Raw genomic sequence first — 23741 nt, forward strand, 5'->3', positions numbered from 1 at the left:
TCGCTTCGGATTTTCCTCTCTCCGCTTTTAAGCAAAAAGTTAGTCTCAGTCCGCCCCCCCCCGCCCCCCGCCCCCCCCCAGAAACATACACAAGTTCAGCAATTGGCACTGTTATGTTTCCTGATGGCTAGAAAATCACATTAAGCATATAGTATATTATATATACACCATTGTAAGTAATAACCGTGGAGTATTGTGGATGTTCTAAACCGTGAAGTCAAAATATAAAAGTGTATCGTATATCGCAATAGTGCACCGAGGAGATGCTTTTTACCCAAACGGTCCATCTTGAGTTGCACGAGCGCGAAAGTAGGACTCGACCCCTTTCTCCAGTCTGTACATAGATACATGCAAGCGAAAAGTAATATTTGTCGGTTAAAGGATCGATCATAAAGGAAATAACACACGCACACCGCCCGACTTCTTCACATTCAGGGAAATCCACGGTGAGCTATACGAATTGTGCGGTAACAATATTGTACAACATAGAAGTCGAATTGCATCACATAAGGTATAATACATCCGTTGTTTCATTTACTCGCCTAAAAAGAGGATGACCTTAAATATACTATATATATATATGGGTGGAAGCATTTTTAGATACAAAAATAGATGGTGTGTACGACGGACGAATTATGAAATTAAGGGTTGTTTCTGCAGTTCGTACAACAAAGTACTTACACAAACTATCTGGATCAACCTTTGTCTCAGAACGAATCTAAGCAAACGAGATAGATAGCTGGGTAGCTGGAGATTGAAACAAGCCTCTATATCTGTGATGCAAAAAATATCGCTGTTTGCATTTATAATACTGGCTAGATATACAGGTCTGTGGCCCTTATGGCTGGATACACTCAATAGTGCATTTATTTCTCGAAGGAGTTATATATCAGGAGCAAATTACTTCTATTTGTAAGAAAAGAAATTCCCGGAGACAAAACCCAGCCGTAACAGTCGAAAGTGTCAAAAAAGCTTAGTATGATAGCAAGAAGGTTGCATATGGAAACGCGCTCCAGGCGTTTAGTTAAAAACTAAATCGTTCTGTACATGTAAAGTATAAGGAACAAACGACACTGAGAAATAGCAATGCATCATGTGTAATAATGAATCCATTCGTGGTCTGCTCTAAAATGGTCGCGCTTCCCCTATCAAAGGCGGTGGCTTTTCGCTTGCTTTCCCTGGCTGGACGAGGAAAACGTCGACAGCAGTTGTCTTTTTGTAGCTCGCTGGCAAGAGATCCAGACAGAACCTATGTTATGGCAAAACATGTACGCTAAGGGATGATGACGAATGGAAGCGCGCCAAGGGAGGATCAAGCAATCAGAACGTACAGACACAAGGTCTATAGAATTTTAGGCTAACTTGGCGATGAGACAAGTAAATGTGAACATTTTTGTATCGGTTTCAAGTGCAGATAAAATGCATAGTGGAAAAGGAATCAAAGATCAGCAAGGTCGCCTGTTACGAGTCGTGTTGCAACGTAAATATGTACGTAAGCTGTGTATGATAAACATGAGATATACACTTCACAGTACATTATGAATAACAACTAAATACAATTATATAAAATATGTATATACATATATCTACATATATACATAGTGAGAATGGCGCTATTGTCAACGTGTCGTCGTATCGTTTCTGTTGTCTAAGGTAAAGAACGAAACTGACTAGGTAAACGTTGTGACGCAATAAGACGCCTCTGTATCTCCTAACAAAAAAAAAAAAACACACATGATCACCGTCGGTGTATTCGTATGATGTGATAAATAATTATACAAGAATAAACAAGATCCTATGAATCTCTGCTGTTCTGCAAAACGACCATTTTGAGTTGTCAATTAAGATAGTCATTGCATAAATGTATAGGGGCAGTCTGTATATCGAGAGATTTATGTAGAATCGGTGGTCATTTTAACGTACACTGCGCACTCTTCTTGGTCGAGCTTGGAGGACTCTAGATATGTGTCGATATCACTTGATTTTAGACTATTTTGTAAGCTAAAGTGATGTTTCAAAGCATAAAATGACAGTGTTTGTACCCCCATCTAGTCAGAGGCGATTCTGTGTCGATACTTTACTAACTGGAAATATCTTTTCAGGTACTGGAAAATTTCATCGCCTCAAGCATCGGATATCTTTCCGATGATATCTGATTCATTGTCTCCAGTAATAGTTGTATGTTGCTGAAACAAAGGTGACCCGCGAAAATGAGAGGTTATTGCTCATCGTCTTTTACCACTTGACTCATATAAAACGGTCACAGCAATGCAATATACGTGCGTGCGTGCGTGCGTGCGTGCCAAACATGCATGTTGTGACTCGGAAACAAAGAGAAAGTTGTCTGAGCACCTTTTAACTTCGTCTGGCCGTATTCGAGTGCTGCATATATATACACCCGTATATGTGTTTTGCCATACTCATTACACATACATTCATATGATGTTGTGATTTTATGCTTTTGTATAAAATTAATCCAATCAAGTAGATCTGACTGGCGAAGCGACAATCAACAGCTAAGCAGGAAACCAGCTATTATCATATAACCGTGAATATATTATATGCACTCTTGAGAAGACAATGTTTCAGTATCGAGCGAATCCACCTTGCAGGAAAAATGACCAACATATAACTAAAGCGTCTTGCCTATTATTCAGCTTCCTTTTTTCCTGCGCCGGTATGATAGTACGATTGTTATTGCACTCTGAGACGCCCACAATCTACCTTGCAATTAAGATTGCCAGTTTTATTCCCGAAACTCTGTTGTATCGTGCAGTGGTCATTGCCTAGCACTGGGTGTACGTGCGTGTATGGATATGTAATCTCGATTTGAATTTAGTCATGCCAGTTAGAAACACGCGCCCGGATGCGGAGTGCGAAGACTGCCAGCATGATGAGATATCTGCTGATATCGGAAGCGTTTCGTAAAATGTTGAATCTACCCGACCCCAGAGTTTGTTGTAACCTTAAGATGAAGCGTCTTTATGTCGGGATACGCAAATAACTGCACGCATGAGAACTATGCAGTGGCATTTAGAATCGACCAACTGGACGGGACCGACATCTTGAGATCAACGGTCGAAACGCTAGCTACACAGGTTGACAATGTAATTTGTCTCACTGTAAGGCAAAAAATAGTCAGAATACTGCAACAAGGCTCACAAATGTCGTTGACAGCGTTATACGTGTCTGTCATATGGAGCCGATGCCTATCCATAATATTTTGTACAATGCGTTGTGTGATACAATTCGTCACGTTACATATCTGCAGAAGAAGCAAAATGAATGGAACCTCAAATAGGACAAGAATTTATCTCTGACTATCTTAACTTATGCGGAAACGTGCTGGCATAGCCATAATATTTAGGTCGCATATCCTACGCAATACGAAAAGACAACTTACAAATAAACATAAGATAAGTAAAAAAATAAGCCTGTGATAAAATGTCTATAAGCCAAATTCAACTATAATAATTTTTTTCCGTTTTCTATTGTGCTGCCAGTCCGAAATACACTAAAAATATTGAGATGAATATGCCGTCATCTCGTCCTAAATGATGTGGCCTCCGCGTGACTGGCTTGTTCGAGACGAATGATTGGCAGTAAATTAGATAGAGCAATATACAATATTTAGTTGCTGACTAAAAAAAAAAAACGTATGAGCATGAATCGGTAAGGTTCATAGCACCGGTGGTTCCTGGACTCTAGTCTGCGCCTTTGACGATAGCTAGTCGGTGTTTCGTGTCGCAAGGTCAGCACGTATAGAAACTGAATGAAGCTACAGCGTAAGGTTCAACCAAATTAACTAACCGATTGCACACTAACAAGAAGCACTGCTCTAGACTGCTGTAAGTAGAGTTGACTTATAAGCCCTTAAGTTTCAAGTAGTTTTGCTTTAACTTGTCAGGCAGGCCGAATATGCAGTTGCTCCTTCATCATATACGCACATGTTTTTCGTAGGGGAACCGCTGCGGTAGATAGTGTAAAGCGTTTGCAACAAGTATTTGTGAACATTTGCCGGAAGGAAAGCGTCACAAAGGTAAGTGGGCAAAACCCAATTTCTAGGAAACCTAGCACCAGATTCGTGTTCCTTTACCCAGTAGGGTGAGCAGCCTGCTGTCTGATGTCGAAAGAATTGCATTTAGCTGCGATATTTAATTAAGCATATTTGAGCCTGGCTAGAGTCGTGCTAAATAGTTTTTGCCCTTACAGATTACGTCTGCTGCCCTTGCTGGGGACACATCTCAACTGTATCTAAACGTTGTCGTACCCTTTCATAGTAAACACTTATTCGGGTATTACGATTTAGTTCATTATCAATATCTAATTGAATTCGTTTTTATTTTATTAATTATAGATGTTGTTTTTCTTGTCAAATAAAATGTATCCAAATGATTTCGCGAACATGTAGCAGCATTTGTTCAGTTTATTTTGAAAACGATCATTCTGTATTCGTGCCAGTGTCAAACGCAAGCCCTATTATTACTGGCAATATAAACGTATTAACGGAATGGGAACTATTACTTCAAAGCAAGTCAGTTATTTAATCCGGTAATACCATATATACTTCTGTTTAGGTTCCTTTCATAATCTAACCCATATTTTCTATAACATTTCTAACAGAGCAAATTCAGTTCACAAAAAAAGCATGTCGAGATGTTGTTTACAGCATAAAAAAATATCACTTGCTACTGTTTTTTACGCATCGCCTGCTACGATCGGTTCGGCCCGCACCTTTCCAACTCACTAACTATTACATAATGTAGATTGCGAACCTACTTATAGCCTTGGTCAGATATAGCAAGTAGGTTAGAAGCCTTGAAAATTGCTCTAACAAATAGTTATTAATCTATGTTGATTTTCAGTGAGTCTATTCAATCTAAAGCTCTTGGAGTCTTCGGGTTTATTAGACTCGCAGCCGTCGACCTCCGCTGGAGCCGGGCCATCCGCCTCGGCAGGATCCTCCTCTTCGGGAACGTCGACAACAGCTTCCGCCGCGATTCCCGACAGCGAGAGCCAGCACTTTCTACGAAACGGCAGTAAAGGCTTTTATCATTGCCTCCATTGCGAGTACAAGACTCTTTGCAGGTACGTGTTTCTTTAATTCGATCGAATTGCCTTACTACGTTAAAGTTCTCGGCCTGATTAACATCAAATGTGTGCGACAGGTCTGTAAATTTCGACAATGCTTTATTGGGAGTCTATTTAAAACGCTGTTCACGATTGATATCCATGTGGCAGTAAAGCTAAGTTCTAAGATTGTTTTGTCAACCCTCTGTGTTATCACAGATCACATATGATTGACCACGTACGAACTCATACGGGTGCACGTCCGTACAAGTGCTATGTGTGTGGCCGGTGTTTTACTCAGAAGAGTCCGCTGAATGTACATTTAAGACGAGTTCACGGAGAACTGCTCTGACACCGCAAATCCTTATTACATGGACTTTCGACTCCGCTGACGCGTAAATTTCGTTCGTCCAAAAGGGGCGACCACGGAAGAACTCGTCAGTGCACTCTCTCTATTATCGTTCAAGCTTCGGGTAAACTGTGCCCTGTTCCTCCAAGAACGACTCATCGTTCGCTATAACGTGATACATTATGAACCTGCGATATACTGAAATAGGGTTACACTTGTTTGGATCGAAACGATAATTTATTATCGCTGAACACAACAGTTGTGCTTCAGAGGCGGTTGATCAGTAAAATGAGATCCAACTATTCAAGCTCTGTCATTCGTTCACCTTTGATTTCTATCCACGACAAAGTGCCTGTCGCAGTGAAGTGGTTCTGACAGGTTGTGGATACCTATAAGGTTTACGCGCTCGAACGCTATAGATTTCGAGCATTACGAATTTGGTTTTGGAATGATGGTTTCAGAGATGAGAACGCATGATGCAAACTAGTAATTGCGTGCCTCAGACAAAGAATCCTGTTGGTGATGGCTTTTTTGGCTCCGGAGTTAGAACAACCGACCAATGGTAATTCCAGATAGTTCTAGTTATATACGAGCGCGTTGTGATTTTTGAGGGTGTAAACGTGTTGAAACTAATAGTTTTGCGATATGTTTACGGCACCTGTACAGTAATGTTTTCTTGAGGGGCTTGTTCTTTTGCCTTCGCAGCCGCGATAATTAATGACGGAAATCAGGTCGACTCTGCGGAGTAAATGCAGAATGATTATGTGGAACTCACCTATGTACATATCAACATTTTTTTTCCACTTGCAATAAAGATTCTCGCGCGCACTCTTATCTACAATACTTGAACGAATCCATTTGAAAGTCGACACGGCAAAACGTGAAACAAAAGTTTATCCGCTCCCTACTTAGACCTGCTGGCCGTACCTTACTACTAAGGGTACACCTATCTTGATTGACTTTAATCTTTATTAACCACCCAGTAGTAGCAGAGCTTTCAACAAGCGCTATATATGTCATTGTTAAGAAATTATATCAAAGTGTTCATCATCGTAGAATCTCATCAAAGTGTCACAGTTATCGTAAAAGACGACTTCACCCTTCGCGTTAGAATTTAAATTTCTGTTTCGGCTATGTAATCACGTTTTTGCAGGTGATTTTCGAAATGGAGCATCCATTAGACGAGAACAACTGGTTTTGTTTGTCATAAAACTATACAAAAGGTTCCAAATGTGATGCAAGTTCAAGCACTCCACTAAGTGATTTTAAGCTAGTATTGTAAACATTATAGTTATATTTAAAGTTAGTATTGCCATTATTATTAGTATTGTTTGCTATTGATTTCCGGCTCAAGTGGAACCTAGCAAAAATAAACCTGTATACAGCAATGGTCAGAGCTTTTCGTACACGCCATGCTTACGGTTTTCTAGAAAAATGTATAAGGCCTATTGAATTCGGAGCAAGATGCAACTTAACGATGTCTAAATCGACCTCAATAAGCCTTTTTATTGAGGCTAAAATAACACGGCCTGGTTATCTACTTAGACGAGGGTAATTTAGTCGTCAGACAGAGCCGCATTTTGTGCGAGATAGCCAAAATAGTAATTAGAAGGAAAAGACGTTCGAATCGTCAACTCAAGTAGACAGGAGATAACTATCAATGTTGCACTTTAGCATAGATAAATTTCCTTCCAAAATGTCAGATTCAACCCAAATCAGGTTAACGGTAGGATTAGGTCTTTCCCACATGCCGAAATTTGTCTTAAATCATTTTGAACGTAATAAGTCCGCTCCGACATGACACTTTTGGGCACTGCTGCACACCTTGTTAAGCCTTGCCTTCTTGCAATAACTCTGAAACAGTACCACGGCGTGTGCGACCGCTCTATGCAATCTATACTCTGAATGACTGTGAATGCACCTAGAGTATTATATATAAAATTTATCGTGGTTTAGAATATACTATATATACACATATATGTGCGTATTTATACCTCTACGTTTGTATTATTTTTGTGTGCCTATATGAAGATTTATCTTCAAAACAACTCCAGAGTATAAACTAGAGGGGAGGTAGCAGGAGAGAGAGCAAATGGAGGGAAAGCAAATAATAGAGATTCGCATTGTACAACACTGCATCATTATTGTTAACAACCTTATACAACTGGACGCGTATTTTTTGATACATCTATACTTATTTCCTGCTGGCATACGTACGTTAGCTCGTTACCGACTCAAGGACCTTGTGCAATAACTATTATATACATACATGTATGATTTATATATACGATATATATACACAAGTTTATACATACAGATGGTCGGCATGCAATCTTTTATTATATAGCGTCGTGGGTCACAATTTGACGTGGCCTAGTACCTGAGCGGGATTCAACGCGTGCATACATAACTACTATACGATTTCGCGTCAATGCTGTGACGTTAGCACGTACCTTTAAGCTATTTCAATGACCCTGTGATCACACAACAGATGAGCATCAGTTCTTAATAGGTACTTCTCGTGACCCTCAGACACACACACATGCAAACGTCTGGAGAATTCAGGTGTTACAACCGGCTCTCGCGACCTGAAAATTCGCCTACAATCCGTACACACTGAAGATAATGATTTAACCTTTATCAGGTTACATTATTAGACTTAATCTCAAATCAGGTATAAGGCAATCTTACGTCACTATAGTTACCATCGCTAAAACAAAGCTGTAAATGCAATTGATTTTTTGTATACTTAACATTAATATAACTACAAAAAGGACTTACATTTATTATAAACAAGAACTTAATTTATTTATTAATGTTTTTAGGCCCGCAACACTCACGTTACGCGTGGAGTAAATCTTATCGTGTAAATACAAGATCTTTTTAGGAACGCAAAAAGTCAAGGCAAGCATGTTAAAGAGATGACAGTAATAGAATAATGATAAAAACACACACGTTATGGTTATAAAAGAACGTATTTACAGAATGATTCCGCTTATCTATTGAGTAAATTGACAAAGTGTCACATTCATCTACCAGTACCTATCGTTCGCATGTATAAACGCTGATTACCTCTATATCGAGTAGAATGAACGCAGGATATATATATATGTACTTTGCGCAGTACCACATGTTATATTTGTGGTAGTTTATATTTACACATAGCACATGATCATTCAAGCTCACTGTGATGTTTATACATATATATATATAAATGATATATTTTATCGATACACAGGTTTCAGTACAATTTCGCAGCATCATTATGTACGTACCATTGTCATCTACAGATAAAACTACTCTGTTCAAATGCCCCTGAGCGAATGTCTTTTTTTAAGACTAATCACAATGATACTGATAACTAATCATTAACAATCACGCGATCATTAAGAGCATCAAAAAAAGTGACAGAAACACAAGCAGCAGCAGCAGCAGCAACAACAAAAACGATTGGTGATTGGGAGCAATGTTTATGCAATGATTCTTTCCTATGCGATGCTGAATAAGAAAAAACTGAGTCTTTAATAAACACGTTTAGATATATCGTATAAGGATATATCATTAATTCTGTAATAGGCTACCTTCGTGTCTTTACTGTATTTGATTGGCGCTTTAATAGCATATACTATTTCCATTAAGCTGTGCCGATGGCGATAATGGAGCAGTAAAAATACGAACACGGTGCTAACGGTTTGTGCTTTCTTCCAGACAAGATTGATCGCCGTCTGGAAATGGATAAATCCCCTCTTTTCATCGGCAAAATCGATATCTACCGGATAAATTAGAGTAAATAAAGGCGGCGAACGGAAGCCTTTACGTTTCTTCATTTCTAAAACATAAAGTTAACCTTTGTTGCCGTTTTTCCCACTCAGCTCCTCCCAGATAAACTGCTGTATTCAATCAAATGCAAAGGTAGAATTAAAATAATGTCAGAAGCGTTATAGATACACTCAAGCGTGTGTAGAGTATTCAGAAGCTGATTTGATAGTTTTTCGTTTTTAGCTGTAGTATCCGCAGGAGATTTGTGTTTATCAATACCACTGACACTGGATCCGGCACACTTACCCGTATTGGAATCCGATTTTTCTGAGATGCTCTTCAGGAGAGGACCGAATCAGAAATTCGCTTGCGACCTCTGCGATTTCACCACAGGTACACAAAGAAAAGAGAGAAAAAAAAAACAAAAACAAAAAAAAGGTATAAAAAGGAATCCATATAGTAATTTTAGTTTTACCGCTCGAAAAATGTTACCTTAAATGATTCTATGTTTGCTGTGCATACATTGGAAAAGTCCGAACATTCCTTGACTTTTCTCAAGATGGCGGCGTTTGTACTAGTCTGCTTAGAAGTGGCAGCATTGCGTGTGCGAGCTAATGATTATTTTTGTCGATTATTTTTGATCTTTGACCCTTACTTTTTGCGTTAGATTATAAACAAAGCATGTCACGGCACGTGAAGATCCACACCGGCGAAAAGCCCTTCAGTTGCGAACGCTGCGGACGTCAATTCCGACACAAGAACTCTCTCGGATACCATAAATCGTCACAAAATTGCGTTCCGCCGGAGGATCCTGCATCTGAGCCAACGGCGAGCTAATCCTAGAACTCTCTCAGAGATATGACACCATCACTCAAATAACAATCACAACTACATAGATTATCCAACGGAAACGCTGTGCAGAATCCACTAGAAGCCACTCTGATCCATATACAAACATACATCACACGTACACGCACGTCCGTGTATAACGCTAATACAAAAGTAAGATCGTGAACCGATACAAAAAAAAAGCTATACGTACATAGTATAAAGTAGTTTTAAGCAAAACGACGTCTGAGATCGGATGCGTCCAGGTAGTGTTTCGTTTCAATATATGTGAGTGACGAACCGAAACACTATCGTGAAGACGCCTCTTATCTATGGTTTGACTGTATATTAGATAATAGATATATTTATAATATCTGCGAAAAGCGTTCGTCTGAGTTGGAGTGTGACGCGACATACATTCATTACAGCTACATTATGGCAGTGGAGCACGCTAGCGCGGGCAATTAGCATATACTTTTAAATTTTCTGTATTGATATTGCTATTATTGTTATAATGAGTAATCTGTGCGTCTCGCAAGCGGGTAGGCCAAAATAAGTCTCTGCTGTTATCGAACTAACGCGACCAAACTTCCCGTAGGTTTAAACTGAACTGGGAGAAAAATGGAGACATAGACCGATAGCAGAGGTCGTAGAAACTTTGCAAGTCGATTTGGAAGAATAGGCCTACTGAGCCGACTGCAAGATAAGCACTAGAAACGTAAAAATAGGGTACTGTTCGCAGTGTTTGTGACCCATTTTTCGTTCCGACATTAGTTCTGTCGTTGAGCGGGTGTCGTTTCAACAGTAGCGGCTTTTCTCATACGTTAGGTCATGCTATTTGATGTACATTAGGAACAGGCCGCGAATTAGCCTCCACTGAAGTATCTGAGTTAAACAAAGGTAAGTGATTTAGATTTCAACATAGGCTTTTGTGAAGTTCTCTAGAAGCGTGGATCTGAGAATCTCTAATCGTTCGAAATTGTTATTTCAAGCAGGACATTTTGATGTTTTGGCCCGCCCACGTACGCAAGGGACGAAAATGCAAATGAATATATTCACATGATGTACATCTAATATTTCGAATTCCTGCTGCGATGATCAAGTGTTGCATTGCCGTGGTGATGACATACCAAAAAATACATTTATGGAAAGAGAAATCTATTGAAGTGATATCGAATTGAGTGTGGGTAAATGAACGAAGAAGAGATAGGAAGGGAGCATAGAGAGGGAGCCTTTCAAGGTGCTGAGGCCAGGCTCCTTTTATAGACCATGTATAACCTTAACAAAGAGTTATCATGAGAAAATGATGATAACATTTATGTCACCGCCCGTGGGCCGCTCGTATCACGTATAAAATGCGCGCCCATTCGTACCCACTATTTTTTCGACAAGACAGAAACGCGTATATATATACATCTAGCATTATTATGGCTATATCGACAGCCCTTCTATACATATAATCACTATATATTTAAACATACATAATGTGATGGTATTCATTCACGATATCGGTAAATAACGTTCGCTCATCGTCGACGTCGGGTGACGTCAGTAGATATGGCGGGATTAATTGTAGAAACGGTGCCCAGTTGTAATACCACCAAATATGTGAATTCAACTGAAAAGCGGAAGCGCACCGCTCATGTCAGGGAATATTGACTGCTATTATAGATGAGAACGCGTAGATGTTTGCTATTTCGGCTCAATAGTACCACGACCGATCGTGTGTTCCTAAGCCTCTTAAGATGACTGAAAACTTTCTGCTGAAAAGTTCGCCGATGACGCAACGCGAAACAAATCGAATCAGCCGATGAGAGGAGGGCTCCGTGAGCTCGAAAACGCACCCGCTATAAACTCTTGTCCGATACGTGAATTGGTGGAGCACGTTTTTGAGTTATTCATGCTATGTCCATCTGTTATTGAAGATATGCTAACAACACAAGTAAACTCGACTTATTATTTATTAGCCCGTAAGTAATTCATACATCCGACTTGCGACGATGTCCTATCATAGAATCTGTTGGCCTTTTTCTCCCGCTTCTCGATGACACCCATGTTGGGTGATATTGTATTATTATTATTGAAAGGTAGTAGCCTGATTGATTAATTTTATTTGTTGTGACTGACGTAAAACCAAAGCTGTGGCAGCTGTAGAAACGTGTGTCACTTATAGAGATATTCATATACGAGAATGCCCACATATATGTAAAAGTATTCTTTTTGTCTAAGTACGAAATAAAACGCTTGTTTTGTATTTTTACGTTCGACTATTAGTCAGTGTCTCCTGACCTTTTTTGTTACAATGTCGTTCTCTTTTACAGCGGGCTTCTTTAGCTGGCAGCGTCTGCCAATTAGTAAAACTTTCTAATTTCTATCCTGGTTACGTTGCTTTTTCTTTAGTCTTGTTTGTGTGAACAGTGCCTTCTCCGATTTATGTTGTATTGATATAAGCGCTGAAGCCATGAAGATAAAAGCGGCCATACATTCGTGACGATAAGTAAGAGTTTCACTGAAAGTCAATGATAAACACAAAAAGAACAAAGAAAAAATACAGTCGACTTTTTTTAGTTGATTGAAGTTTTGTATGTGCGTATCGATAATATCTGGTGTTCCTTTATAGTTGTGATTTCTATTGTTACATAGAAAAGGTAATATCGTTCGACTATTCGATCCAAATAAAATGGTCAACGTCAGATTTTGAAACTGCTGCGTATTCAATCGTAGAATCGTACTTCACTATGTCAGGAAAATTCATGAAATGTTGGCACGTAGTTATATGAGTATACAGAGAAATTATTATCTTGTTTGGGTTCAGTTTGAACAAGTTGAAGGGTACATTCAACTTCATATAATGTAAAGATCCTATTTGATAATGAGATAAAGAATGTTATATATGACTGAATAAGTTCATCGTATTCGCTAACCTGAACCAGTTGACAGATATGACCTATTTATTTAATCATATATAACATCCTATTTCATAGTAGTATAAATTATATTTTTTTTCTATTTCGTTCTTATGTCGATTAAGATAATCAAAAAAGTACAACTTATTTTTGAGAGAACTATTGGCCCTCACAGGCGAGTGAATGACGCCTCACGCGTTGTTCCACAGCCGATTGAACGACCTGAAGCGGGGCTCTGATATCACACCAATGTTGTCCATTCGTAGCGTGGCTTTTCCGCGCACATTTCTAACAATTATCTTCTTTTTTCAGATGTCACTCGACCATGGTTCGTAATCCTCTGCCTATAAAAATCTTGGCTCGTTCAAATGATAACGTTTGAAATCAAGTATCTCCGCCAAAAGCTACAATTCTGTCAAATTACCAGAGAAGTTCAGGATTATTCTGTTTTTTTCCAGCCAACTCAAGGCCGCATAGACTGAAAGGTGTCACAATAAATGATCGAGTTTGTCTTTTCATCCAATCATCTCGGTTTTTATTTGATAACTATTACAGCTGCTTTATTCGAAGTAGTAAATATGTAGACTCGAGGTTGTAAAGTCAAAAATATACGATATTTCACAGTAAAACTTGCATAGACAGTGGCGTACATTGCTTAGAGAACTCGTACGAAACAGTCGGACTTTGCTAAAACTTCATTGACGTTGAGATCCATGCATCGATTTCTGAAGACTCAGCTCCTATTTACCTATCCATGTAATCTCTTTACTCGCTTGTTTCCTCGCACCCCTATGCGATAAAAAGACAGCGTATACGGGATCCACGGGAAACACCGGCGTTAACTGAGTTTCCCGTTTTCCCAATTTCTTTATTCCCTTTAAGCAATAAAGCGTACCTCCGCGGCATTCAGCTTCGCCTAAGACATGCGGCTCAAATCATCACCCCCCACTTCCTTCTAATTAATTCTGCCAATCACACTTTCCACCGTAATCATGATCACTAATCTCATTTACTATTACATTGAGTTATCAGCCTCACTTCAGCGTCGTCCTCAATCAGTCATTATAAGCAGCTTTCTTATATCCTTTAGACTGACTCGGTTTCTTCTCCATCTGTTTGATCTCTTCCACTCTGCGGTCATTCTGTTGGTCTTATGTTTTTCCCTCAACTCGAAGCTGCGGCGGCTCATCCCCAGCCGGCCAACGCTGGCAGCCATCCCCTCAACCATCTTTCAGGCATCAGCATGACACCGGTTATTGTCGTGACGAGTTCGGCTAACTGTCCTCCATCAGTTTCTTCGGTAGTTTCCTGCAGTTCTTCATCTTCTTGTGCATCTCCTCTGGTACAGTCCTTTTCGGCGCCATCTGCAGTTGTTACTCCGGTGGCCGTGGCAGGTCTGTCGGCAGAGCATGTTGAGCTGACCTCGAATCCCCTAGCACAAACTCATCATTCGGTGACTGTGCCACCGTCGCAGTCTTCTACTCCAACGCCTTCATCCCACCATCACCATCATCCACCTGCAACAGCAACGCACTCTGGGTCCTGTGCAAGTGGCGTGGTCCCCTCTGGTCATGCGCACGGGGTTGCCGTATGCAAGGGCCATCCTGTCTCGAGCGTTCAGCCACACCCCACATGTGTGGCCGCTAATGGGTCGATGACGGATTATCCACTTGCTATCGACGATCTATTCGGCGACTGTGACATCATGAATAACGGCGATGGCAACAACGGCAGCGGGGGGGGTACGGCTAAGGCTTCTAAAGGTGCCGGGGATAATATTTGCACTGGACATTCGTGTGCAAGGGGGCATCATTTATCAGGCGATAGCGCCAACAGCTGCAGTAGTTTGTCCGCGGCTGCTACACTTCATTATACGAAAACAGTTGATGGCTGTTTTAGCTGTAACTACTGCGCGTACATTAGCCCTCGAAAGCACAATGTTGAAGGACATGTGCGAACTCACACGGGTGAGCGGCCTTATCTTTGCCGACAATGTGGGAAACGATTCAGACATTCGTCGGCGTTCAGCGTCCACCGAAACACTGTTTGCGTTCCGAAGAAGACGCGACTTCTTCACCTCAACGCTGCCCATCACGTTCATCACAATCCGAACCACATCCATCACCAACACCATCACCAGCATTCTCAGCAGCCACAGCACCAACAGGAACAGCAGCAGCAGCAGCAGCAGCAGCAGCAGCAGCAACAAGCACAGCAACAATCACAGCATCACGAGGCACATCAGCATCAACTGCAACAGCAATCACAGCAACAACAGCAGCAGCAGCAGCTTTCAGGTCCCGCTGGTCTACAGGAATCGAGAATGTAGACTGAAAAAATCTTCTGTTCGATATCAGCCCAACTCAGAAAATACCTTCAAGTCAACTATGCACGCACGGCGGCACTTTGTACTATCGATTCTTTTTGATAACTATACATAGCTTAAATGCTCTAACCACCGTTAACTTTTTCTATCCACACTGCTAATGCGCTGCGTACTGCTCATGTGGCTCAAAGAAAAACAAGCACTATTGCTTAATGATGAAATGTTTCGAACCCGGTGCTATCTTCGTTGAGCATCGTTGCTTCAGACGGTTGGCGTTCTCGTCAAGGGGTGACAAACTGTATCTACGATTGACATCAACCGCTCTAGACCATGTCACCAAAAGTTCTCAAGGTTTAATAGGCAAACTTGTTGGAACTACACTATTAACAGCAAAGGATCTGGTTATACGAGTTCAGTCACGCGGCTACAGGTTGCAGACGCTATCGACTTTGATCGCCGCGAGCAACATCTCATAGAACTGTAATAGCCATCTGTCACTTCGACAGTTCGTGAATAAAAACAAAAAAAATCAAGAGCGATGACAAAAGTCGATGATAGTACTTGGACGTGGTAATATTCAGTACTAAGCGTGGGACTTATTTGTAACAGGTACAAGAAAAAAAACTGAGTTGCCTGAGACTGGATGTAATGTAGACCTGTAAGATTGTGACAGAAACGAAGGATCAATGAAGATAAGATTATTTTAAAAATCACTATAACTTAGATGAGAGAGCAGTAGTAATGTTAAAAGTGTAGACATCGATGGTGTAATGATGGCGGACATAACGTCGTGTATTTATAACAGATGGTCATTTTGTTATTTAGGGATGTTTCATGGTATGGGTAAGCGTAAACGCCATTCTTGTACTGGTTATGTATAAATGGCTATTATTGCTGTTATTATTGTGTGCACTACGTAATAATCATATAGTAAGTAGTGTTATTCAGTCAAAAGAACAATTAATTCTAGTACGTGCAGGTAAATGTCACAGACACCAGCCTGCGGAGTTGTTTGTGTGTAAAATTGGCACTCGACTTATGGACTAATTCGACAGAGGTGGTCAGTTAAGTTATAAAATGAATGGCAGGAGCTGAATACCGACAATAAGTAATCCTGTTGAAATATATTATAAACACTGATCAGTTTGCTGCCATACCGGTGACACCTGATAATATTTTTCGATTGTAGCATACGTTGGCAATTGTATGTGATGTATTTGAGAAAATTTTAATCTTTTGAACGTTCGTTTTGTTTAACAATAACTGTATTTGCCTTTTCGATAACTTTATCTAGGTACTATTTTTCAAGTTGGCTTATTTGGATTCACAACTCGTTTGTTGATCAATAGTGTATTTCGATCTTCGAAGATGGCGTCCGACAAATTATAAGCCGTCAAATCTAGCGGAGGCTTCGGCAGGAGGATTTGAACATGCGATCTTTCGAATAAAGGGCATATTTGATGTAAGCTTTATTCCGTTCTAATTAGCTGTGTTTGTCTCTGGGGGATACAGCAGTATATGAGCCTGTGTCTCTGGGTGACGATCATCAAAATGTGTGTTCAATGGGCATTCTGCCGAGAAATAGTGAAGCTGCTTATGAACATATTGATGTAAGATATGTCGAAAGTGCTTTTCAATTTAGATGAATATAATTCGTACCCCGTAGCTGTACATAACTGAATAATCTCCTTGATTGTACGTCAAAAGGCGTCAGGGTAAGCTGTCTCCTCGCACTTGCGTAGCATATAATTACACTTATGATAAAGGTGGAGTCTTTGTAGAGTGGAACATATGCCTGTAGAAAAGATCGTACCTTTATCTACGTAAAAAGTGCACCAAATCTTTCGCAATAATGAAATTCGGTATCCGAAACTTGTCGTCGGGAGACGCAAATACGTAGTCGCTAGCGATCATAATGGATTACGTATTGGTTTATCCAAGTCAGTCATAAATATATGTGCCAAATGTTCGATTTGATTTAGACGTTGTTTTTATGAATTCTAATGACTGTCTTGTTGATGCTATCTATAGAAAAAATAGCTATGCACACTATCATACGATGCCAACCCTAACATAAATCTTCTTCGTTTTTGCCACTCATTCTACCCACTTACCGTTCCGTTAAAGACACATGTCCCGAAGGGCATTTTCAAGGCTTGTTTTTTTGTGGTGCAGAATAGTAACGTACTTATATCTCAACCGAGTCCTGAACCTGGCTTCAGCTTTTTTAAACCGTACCCACTGTATCAGTTCTATTGATATCCAAAATATCGACAGGAGGAGTTTCTTAGAAACAAAAAAACCTTAGATTCTATTCTCACTTCAGTTGGAGAAAATATTTTGATTTTAAGTCCAACTATGCTTTTCGTGTACAGGATTGTTTGTTATAACTCGAGCAAATAATGGGTTTTCGAACGTCCTCTCCGGCTCTCTACTTCTTTCTAGAAAATGACCTCCAAGCATGACCTAAATTACTTCGAAGCAATCTCTCAAGGATATCATAGTAAACGTTCTTCCTTTGTATGCCATCATTTGCTATCGTTAGTTCAATATTTTTCATTTGTCCTGTATTTGTTAAGCCATGCTATAGTGCATTGAACACTTATTTAAACCAGACGACACCGATGTCGAATCTTCAGCAAGACTTAATCTGTGCAAAGTCAATAGACTAAAGTACTATACCGAAATAATGCAACATAAACAATGATCAAATAAACTATTGGAAGCTTTTCTGCACTCTAGCGTCACTGTATTTTTCAACTACACTAACACCGTTTGCTCGGTGCTAGTATAGTCGCTAAAAATGGTAAAAAATAACCTGTCTTAATGTTAGTAGTTTTTTTTTATTAGGTTGTCAAAAGCGGTACAGCTTAATCAGTTCTCTTCGACGGTAAATCTTCGATGACGATAATTAATTTAAGTGCATATAATAATGTACATACAGATCAAGAGAAAGCCGTTTTAACGTTTCTATATATATATATATATAAATTAAAAGATGATGTAACCTGTACGGCAAGTACGAAGTTCTAATAAAAATGATAGCACTTAACGTGTTGAACAATCTGTTTTCATTCAAAATATGATATTAACTGTATTAGAGGAGGAATTGCTTCCGTGTCAGTTCCACGATGGTGCCCACTGACGTTTACGTTACCAACATTGTTGAGGACAACACAGCATTCATGACGATGATGTCTTGGTTCGACTTCAATCTATTATATGTTTCGATCATTGTTGGCAATATGATTTTTTTTTGTGAAGACGCTAAACAAATCATAATTGTAACAATGCAACGAATAGATGATCGTCGTCGTACTAATGCTGTCCCTGACAATCACTGTTCTGCACGTTGTTGAATCACGGATGTACACTAAAAGGTTGCCCCTTGGATCTTCTCGAACTGTATATCATCTCCCTAACGTTTCTTCTATTCGTTCTACATTGAGAGCTACTGTCATGTCCCGCTCCTTTAGAGCTAGATCCTTTTTTCATATTACGTTACACAGTTAAAGCTTTCTACCGAAGGCAAGGTTAGACAGTTTAGTGTGATTTTGTAACATCATTATTTTCTACGTGTTTTTGCCCCAACCACTTTTAGTTTTTATGTTTGGTTCAAGTTCGAAAAACCCTCCGCATCCTGGTACATTTTGCAGAAATCCAGCCACAAATTTTAGAGCCTACCATCGGTCTAATGGTTAAAGAGGAATATCCAACAGCGGCGGAAGTCGAACGGACGGATAGGGATGTCTTTCCTGTTCCATCGCAGCAATCTGGACAGAGTGACGCGACTAGTAGGATACTAAGGGCTGGATTTTCTCAGATCGGCGGCGATCTCAGATATGATAGCACCGCCGTCCCTGATGTAACACCCAGACCTGAGGGCGACCTGGTCTCGCTGACGTTCAGCTGTAACAAATGTGAAAGCTTCGCGACATTTGTTGAAGAGGAACTTTCAAAACACCTATTGGCATGCAGGAAAAAGCGACGGATATCTAAGGTTGTTACTGAACCAATTCACAAACAAACCTACATATATTTACTCGGCTTGACCATTTTGAACGGTTTAGGCGCACAAGAGTTTAGCAGCACAGGATTATTGTTGAGCTTCTCGCATTGATCTTGGTCCTTGACAGCTCACTGAACATTAATAGAAACGAGCAGCTGTGTGTCGTTTGAATGTAACGCTCAATTTAATTTAATTAGTGTTTAACGATGAACTGCGTGAAACAGGTGTTTCTGACAATACCATTCCGTGCCGACAATTCGATTATTATAAAGTCGAGACAGTTGTATAGCTACAGATTACTACATCAATCAGTTTTAACAAAATTATTCTCGTCCCACCGTGTTCGTCGACTTGTTTTTGCTGTGCAGAAAACTAGTCTAGCCAAGCTGGGCAACGACGTCCTACAGAGTCCTGGTTCGGCGGCCAGCAATCCCCGTAAGACGTCGGCAGAAGTGTTAGACGATAATGCTAATGAAACGGTCGTTCCCGTGGGTCCTGAAGGGGACGTTGCCGATCCGGCCTCTTCAATCATTGGTCCTCACAGATGTGACGAATGTCCAAGGACATTCCAAACCCTTGGCAGTCTAGTTCACCACAGGTAATTTCTCCAATTAACCATAACCAACGCTTAGCATCTCAAACTTTACATATATTAGATAAGTGGCAAACGAGTATAATTCCGTCACTTCGGCCAGCTTAAAATCAACATGAATTAGGTGTTGTTTTTGTTTCCATCGTCTTATTTTAATTGTTATCCATTTAAATTCTAATGATGCTGCAATCGGTTACTCTTGGCCTTATTATTTCAATAGAAACCAGGATCACTCCGGTACAGTCTGGTGCCAAATTTGCCTTCAGCCGTTACTCTCACAACGACTTCTCGATTATCACCTGGCAACGCACGTACCCCAACAGCAGACTCAAAACGCAGACCCACTCCAGTGCATCGTAAGTATCTTTTTCGATATCAGTTGATTTCCTTCCCCTTTTTTTATCTATAGCTATCTTCTATTCATATATACCAAGACTGTGTTTCTTGGTGTATGGTGCCCTCCGCAATATGGGATAGAAGTCCATTAATAATAGCCATAGTTCAAAGGCCGGTTTTACCTTTGGGTACAGTTAGGTCCACTCAAATGTATTAGTGTGGCTTCAGCACCCGAAGATTTTTTTTTAATCTATATATAGATTCTTGACATCAGCGAACTCTTACGACCCTTCGATAATGTGATGGCTGCGGTCCAGATACTCTTCACGGAGATGCATAGGACCCTTAGAGATTGCGTCGTCTGTTTCTAACAAGATCTTCTCTTTGTTAGGAATGAATAAAGAACGTTTAACCAGCTTGAATGGGTTTGTCGATTTGACTATGCGACTCGTATCTAGACGGTATACTACAATAGGAGCACTTCGTGGAGGTCTTCGAAGCTCTGTGACCAGTTACATTACAAAACGACAAGAAACTACAGTATCAATTAAATTTGATTACAGCTAAACGAAAGCACTTCTCCTCATTGCATTGCGTAAGCTTTTAAAGTTGCATAAGCTTTTGTGCCCCTTGTCACAGACAAGGAGCATAAAAGCTTAACCAACATTAAAGTTTCGCGGAGGGGGGCAACCTAGGTCTGTTTTTTTTTCCCGCAATGGATACCGCCTTGACGAAGACACCTCTGCTCTTTATTTCATTCGTCCATTCCAGATCTGCCACGGACGATTTGATACTGAAGGCCGAGTGCGAGTCCACCGTAGGCGATTACTACGTATTCAAGGAACAAATACACTTTATTACTGTCATGTTCGTGACTGTCACAAGCGTTTCACGCATGAACGAGACCTGATGGGACACATTGTCCACGACCATCCCAATCTCGACAAATGCGAGTTTAAGAAATGAATCGTAAACCGACTTATATATCTTAAACGTTTCGCCCGGCAGAATGCTGAAAGACTCTGTTTATCTTGGTGTTTATGTTATTGTTGTTGTTGAAATAACATTGAATCGAAACGACGGATCACTGGTTAGATGGAAAATCACTACGAATTTCAACGCTAATTGTAGGATTGTCACTTGTGGAACTAAATTTTATCTTAGAATAAGTATGGTAATGCTTGAGCTTTTCATGTATGTTAAGTGGCCTGAAAATAAACGTACAAAAGGACAGATAGCGACCAGCCTTCGATAGCATCTGTCGATGTACCTGATTTTAATATAGGCCGTAATAGTGAACAGTAATTAGGCCGTCAAAGTCTCTAATGCTGCAGTGTTTGTAGATAATAATAACTAAACAAGTGAATAAGTGAAAGTGGATGACACGTTAAGATGTTTGACATATCAATTCAGTAATAAACTAACACTGCAATATATTACTTTTAAAAGCGGTGTTTTTATTTTAGAACAGCATATAACAGGGGTAAAGCCACACACACACACACACATATATATATATATATATATATATATATATATATATATATTGCGTAGCTGTTGCTAGTCTGATGAGTAACATTTAGCTTAATATAAATTCGTGTTGTTATTATCAGTGTACGTAAAATGTGTAGCTAAGTCGTGACGGTTATCGTTCTTCTATAGAATCTTCTGTGTGGAACTAACTAGCACGTTTGTTGCAATTTCGTTTACAGTTTTTTCCATAATAAAATTTAGTCAGCCCAAGTTGGGAATAAGTGGCAATTTATAGCTACTTTTTGAAGGTCAGAAACATTTTTTGTGTATAGGTATCAGGCTAAGATACATTGAGATCACGATAGTTGGTCTAAGCAAATTCTAATGAAAAGGCGTGTAGCAGTTGAGATTTTTAAAATGAAACATGGAATTATGCTAGGCCTATTAGACCAGAAGTAGTAATGCTCACGTCATTAACGATCGGCCTGGTGAGCGTATTCTGATAGTGCCCTAGGCTTGTTGTTTGAACGATCCGTGATGCTCGAAAAACGTTTTTATAGTTAACGATTCTAGCATTTGCTGAAGCCTAGCATATCTATCAATGTACAATTACTTCGTCCTAATTGATTTAGTGAAATTTATACTCTTGACAGTAATAATTGAAACGGTATTCAATTGTTAAATTCAGTCATAGTTCCCTTTCTACTTCCGGAGTCTTAGCACTAGAAGGTTAAGGTTTTTAGCATCTCTGAAGCCACAGACTACATCTCGAGTATATTAGCATGTTCACATTTTTAAACTAAGCTATAAATTTTAAATAAAACTAAAAAAAAAGAGTTATAGTTATAAAAAAAGTTAGACGTATCATTAAAAACACCATTACTTTCCAAAGGAAAACGACAGGCAAACACTTTTCGCACTTGCCATAGGAGTTATGTACAATACAAGATGTATCAATACACTTTGATAGAACAAAGGAACGGTAGTAAACTGCATTAGAATACAATGTATAAGCTATCGAATAGCGTACAAGCCATTATTTTCGTTTTTGCCAAAGGACAGGCTGTCATCTAACTTTAATCAAGGACCAACAAAAAGCTCTATAAATAAACATCGATTGATTTGCTTGTTTGGCCAACAGCGTTAAGTAACATCAGCCAGTCATCCAAGCCCGTACGACGTTAACTGATTGAGACAGCAATAGAATAATAATGGATTAATAGCGATAGACGTCTAATCCGTTTGCGTTGACACCGACTGTTTTACAAGAAAAGCTGAAAAAAGCGCCCCTTACGTAAAAAAAAAAGGTATTATGTTCGACTAAGCACCTCTATGTAGGGGATACGTGTCAAATAATAACACGTTTCACCTTGTCGATTACAGCAGTCACAGCGTAAATAAATGGTATTTCAAACAACAAGTGATCGACTATACGTAGTAGCTAACATAAGGAAATAGTTGGACACGGAATAAAAATAATACATCAGCCATACTATATCTGTGTCATATACAATAGATATTTTTTGTGACGGGTTCGAGCAAACAGTTATAGTAGCAGAGGGCATGTGTATGTGGCTGTTGCAACAGCTGGAGCTAATAGTTATTTTTTTTATTTACAATTGGCACTTGACCCTGTTTTTGACAGCGTTTTACCTTACATGTTCCTGTCGAACAGGCCAAAAAAATCACATAACATTTTTGATATATAAAGAAAGGATATTCCTTTTGTTTGTTATGTTCTATATATATTTCAACTTACCTTCTACCGTCCTGTGCGCCTGAGGGTAAAAGATTGATGATCTCTGGAGCCAATCAATCAAACGACATTATATCGAGATTGAGGCACAAGAGCTTCTTAAAAAAACGCTACGATTATTTAATGATGATGATGATGATGATGATGATGAGATATCGAAGAATTTACTGAATCCGCCTGATCACCAGAATAGCGAACCTCTAGCGAGTGTTTTAACCTGAACCTGAGTAGTTAAACTGAAAAAAGTTCCTTTGCTTTATTAGAATAGTGCGGCAAATGAAAGTTAAGGTCAGTCTCTAACTCTCACAACGTTTCAATACATCAAACATGTCTGACC

General features: G+C 39.6%; 2 protein-coding genes across 6 annotated transcripts; both read left to right on the forward strand.

The window, feature by feature from the left end:
* Positions 1 to 1419: 1419 nt before the first annotated feature.
* Positions 1420 to 17974, forward strand: LOC111251273 (uncharacterized). The gene is made up of 6 exons (XM_086990509.1): positions 1420 to 1480; positions 4866 to 5088; positions 5290 to 5419; positions 9400 to 9571; positions 9846 to 10012; positions 14033 to 17974. The coding sequence occupies exons 1-6, from the start codon at positions 1420 to 1422 to the stop codon at positions 15239 to 15241; spliced, it is 1962 nt and encodes a 653-aa protein (XP_086846635.1). The 3' UTR covers positions 15242 to 17974.
* LOC111250868 (uncharacterized) lies at positions 15321 to 21623 on the forward strand. 5 transcript variants are annotated; one of them, XM_086990019.1, is made up of 5 exons: positions 15321 to 16848; positions 18840 to 19238; positions 19616 to 19845; positions 20060 to 20195; positions 20947 to 21623. In XM_086990019.1, exons 1-5 carry the CDS (start codon positions 16801 to 16803, stop codon positions 21139 to 21141), a joined length of 1008 nt encoding a protein of 335 aa, XP_086846145.1. In that variant the 5' UTR covers positions 15321 to 16800; the 3' UTR covers positions 21142 to 21623. The 5 variants fall into 5 exon arrangements, with proteins under 5 accessions (XP_086846145.1, XP_086846148.1, XP_086846146.1 ...); XM_086990020.1 differs by having other exon boundaries at positions 16749 to 16953; XM_022806778.2 differs by having other exon boundaries at positions 16750 to 16953; positions 18895 to 19238.
* Positions 21624 to 23741: the final 2118 nt, after the last annotated feature.

Source organism: Varroa destructor, unplaced genomic scaffold (assembly GCF_002443255.2).
Source record: "Varroa destructor unplaced genomic scaffold, Vdes_3.0 BEIS01000005.1, whole genome shotgun sequence".
Lineage (NCBI taxonomy): Eukaryota > Metazoa > Arthropoda > Arachnida > Mesostigmata > Varroidae > Varroa > Varroa destructor.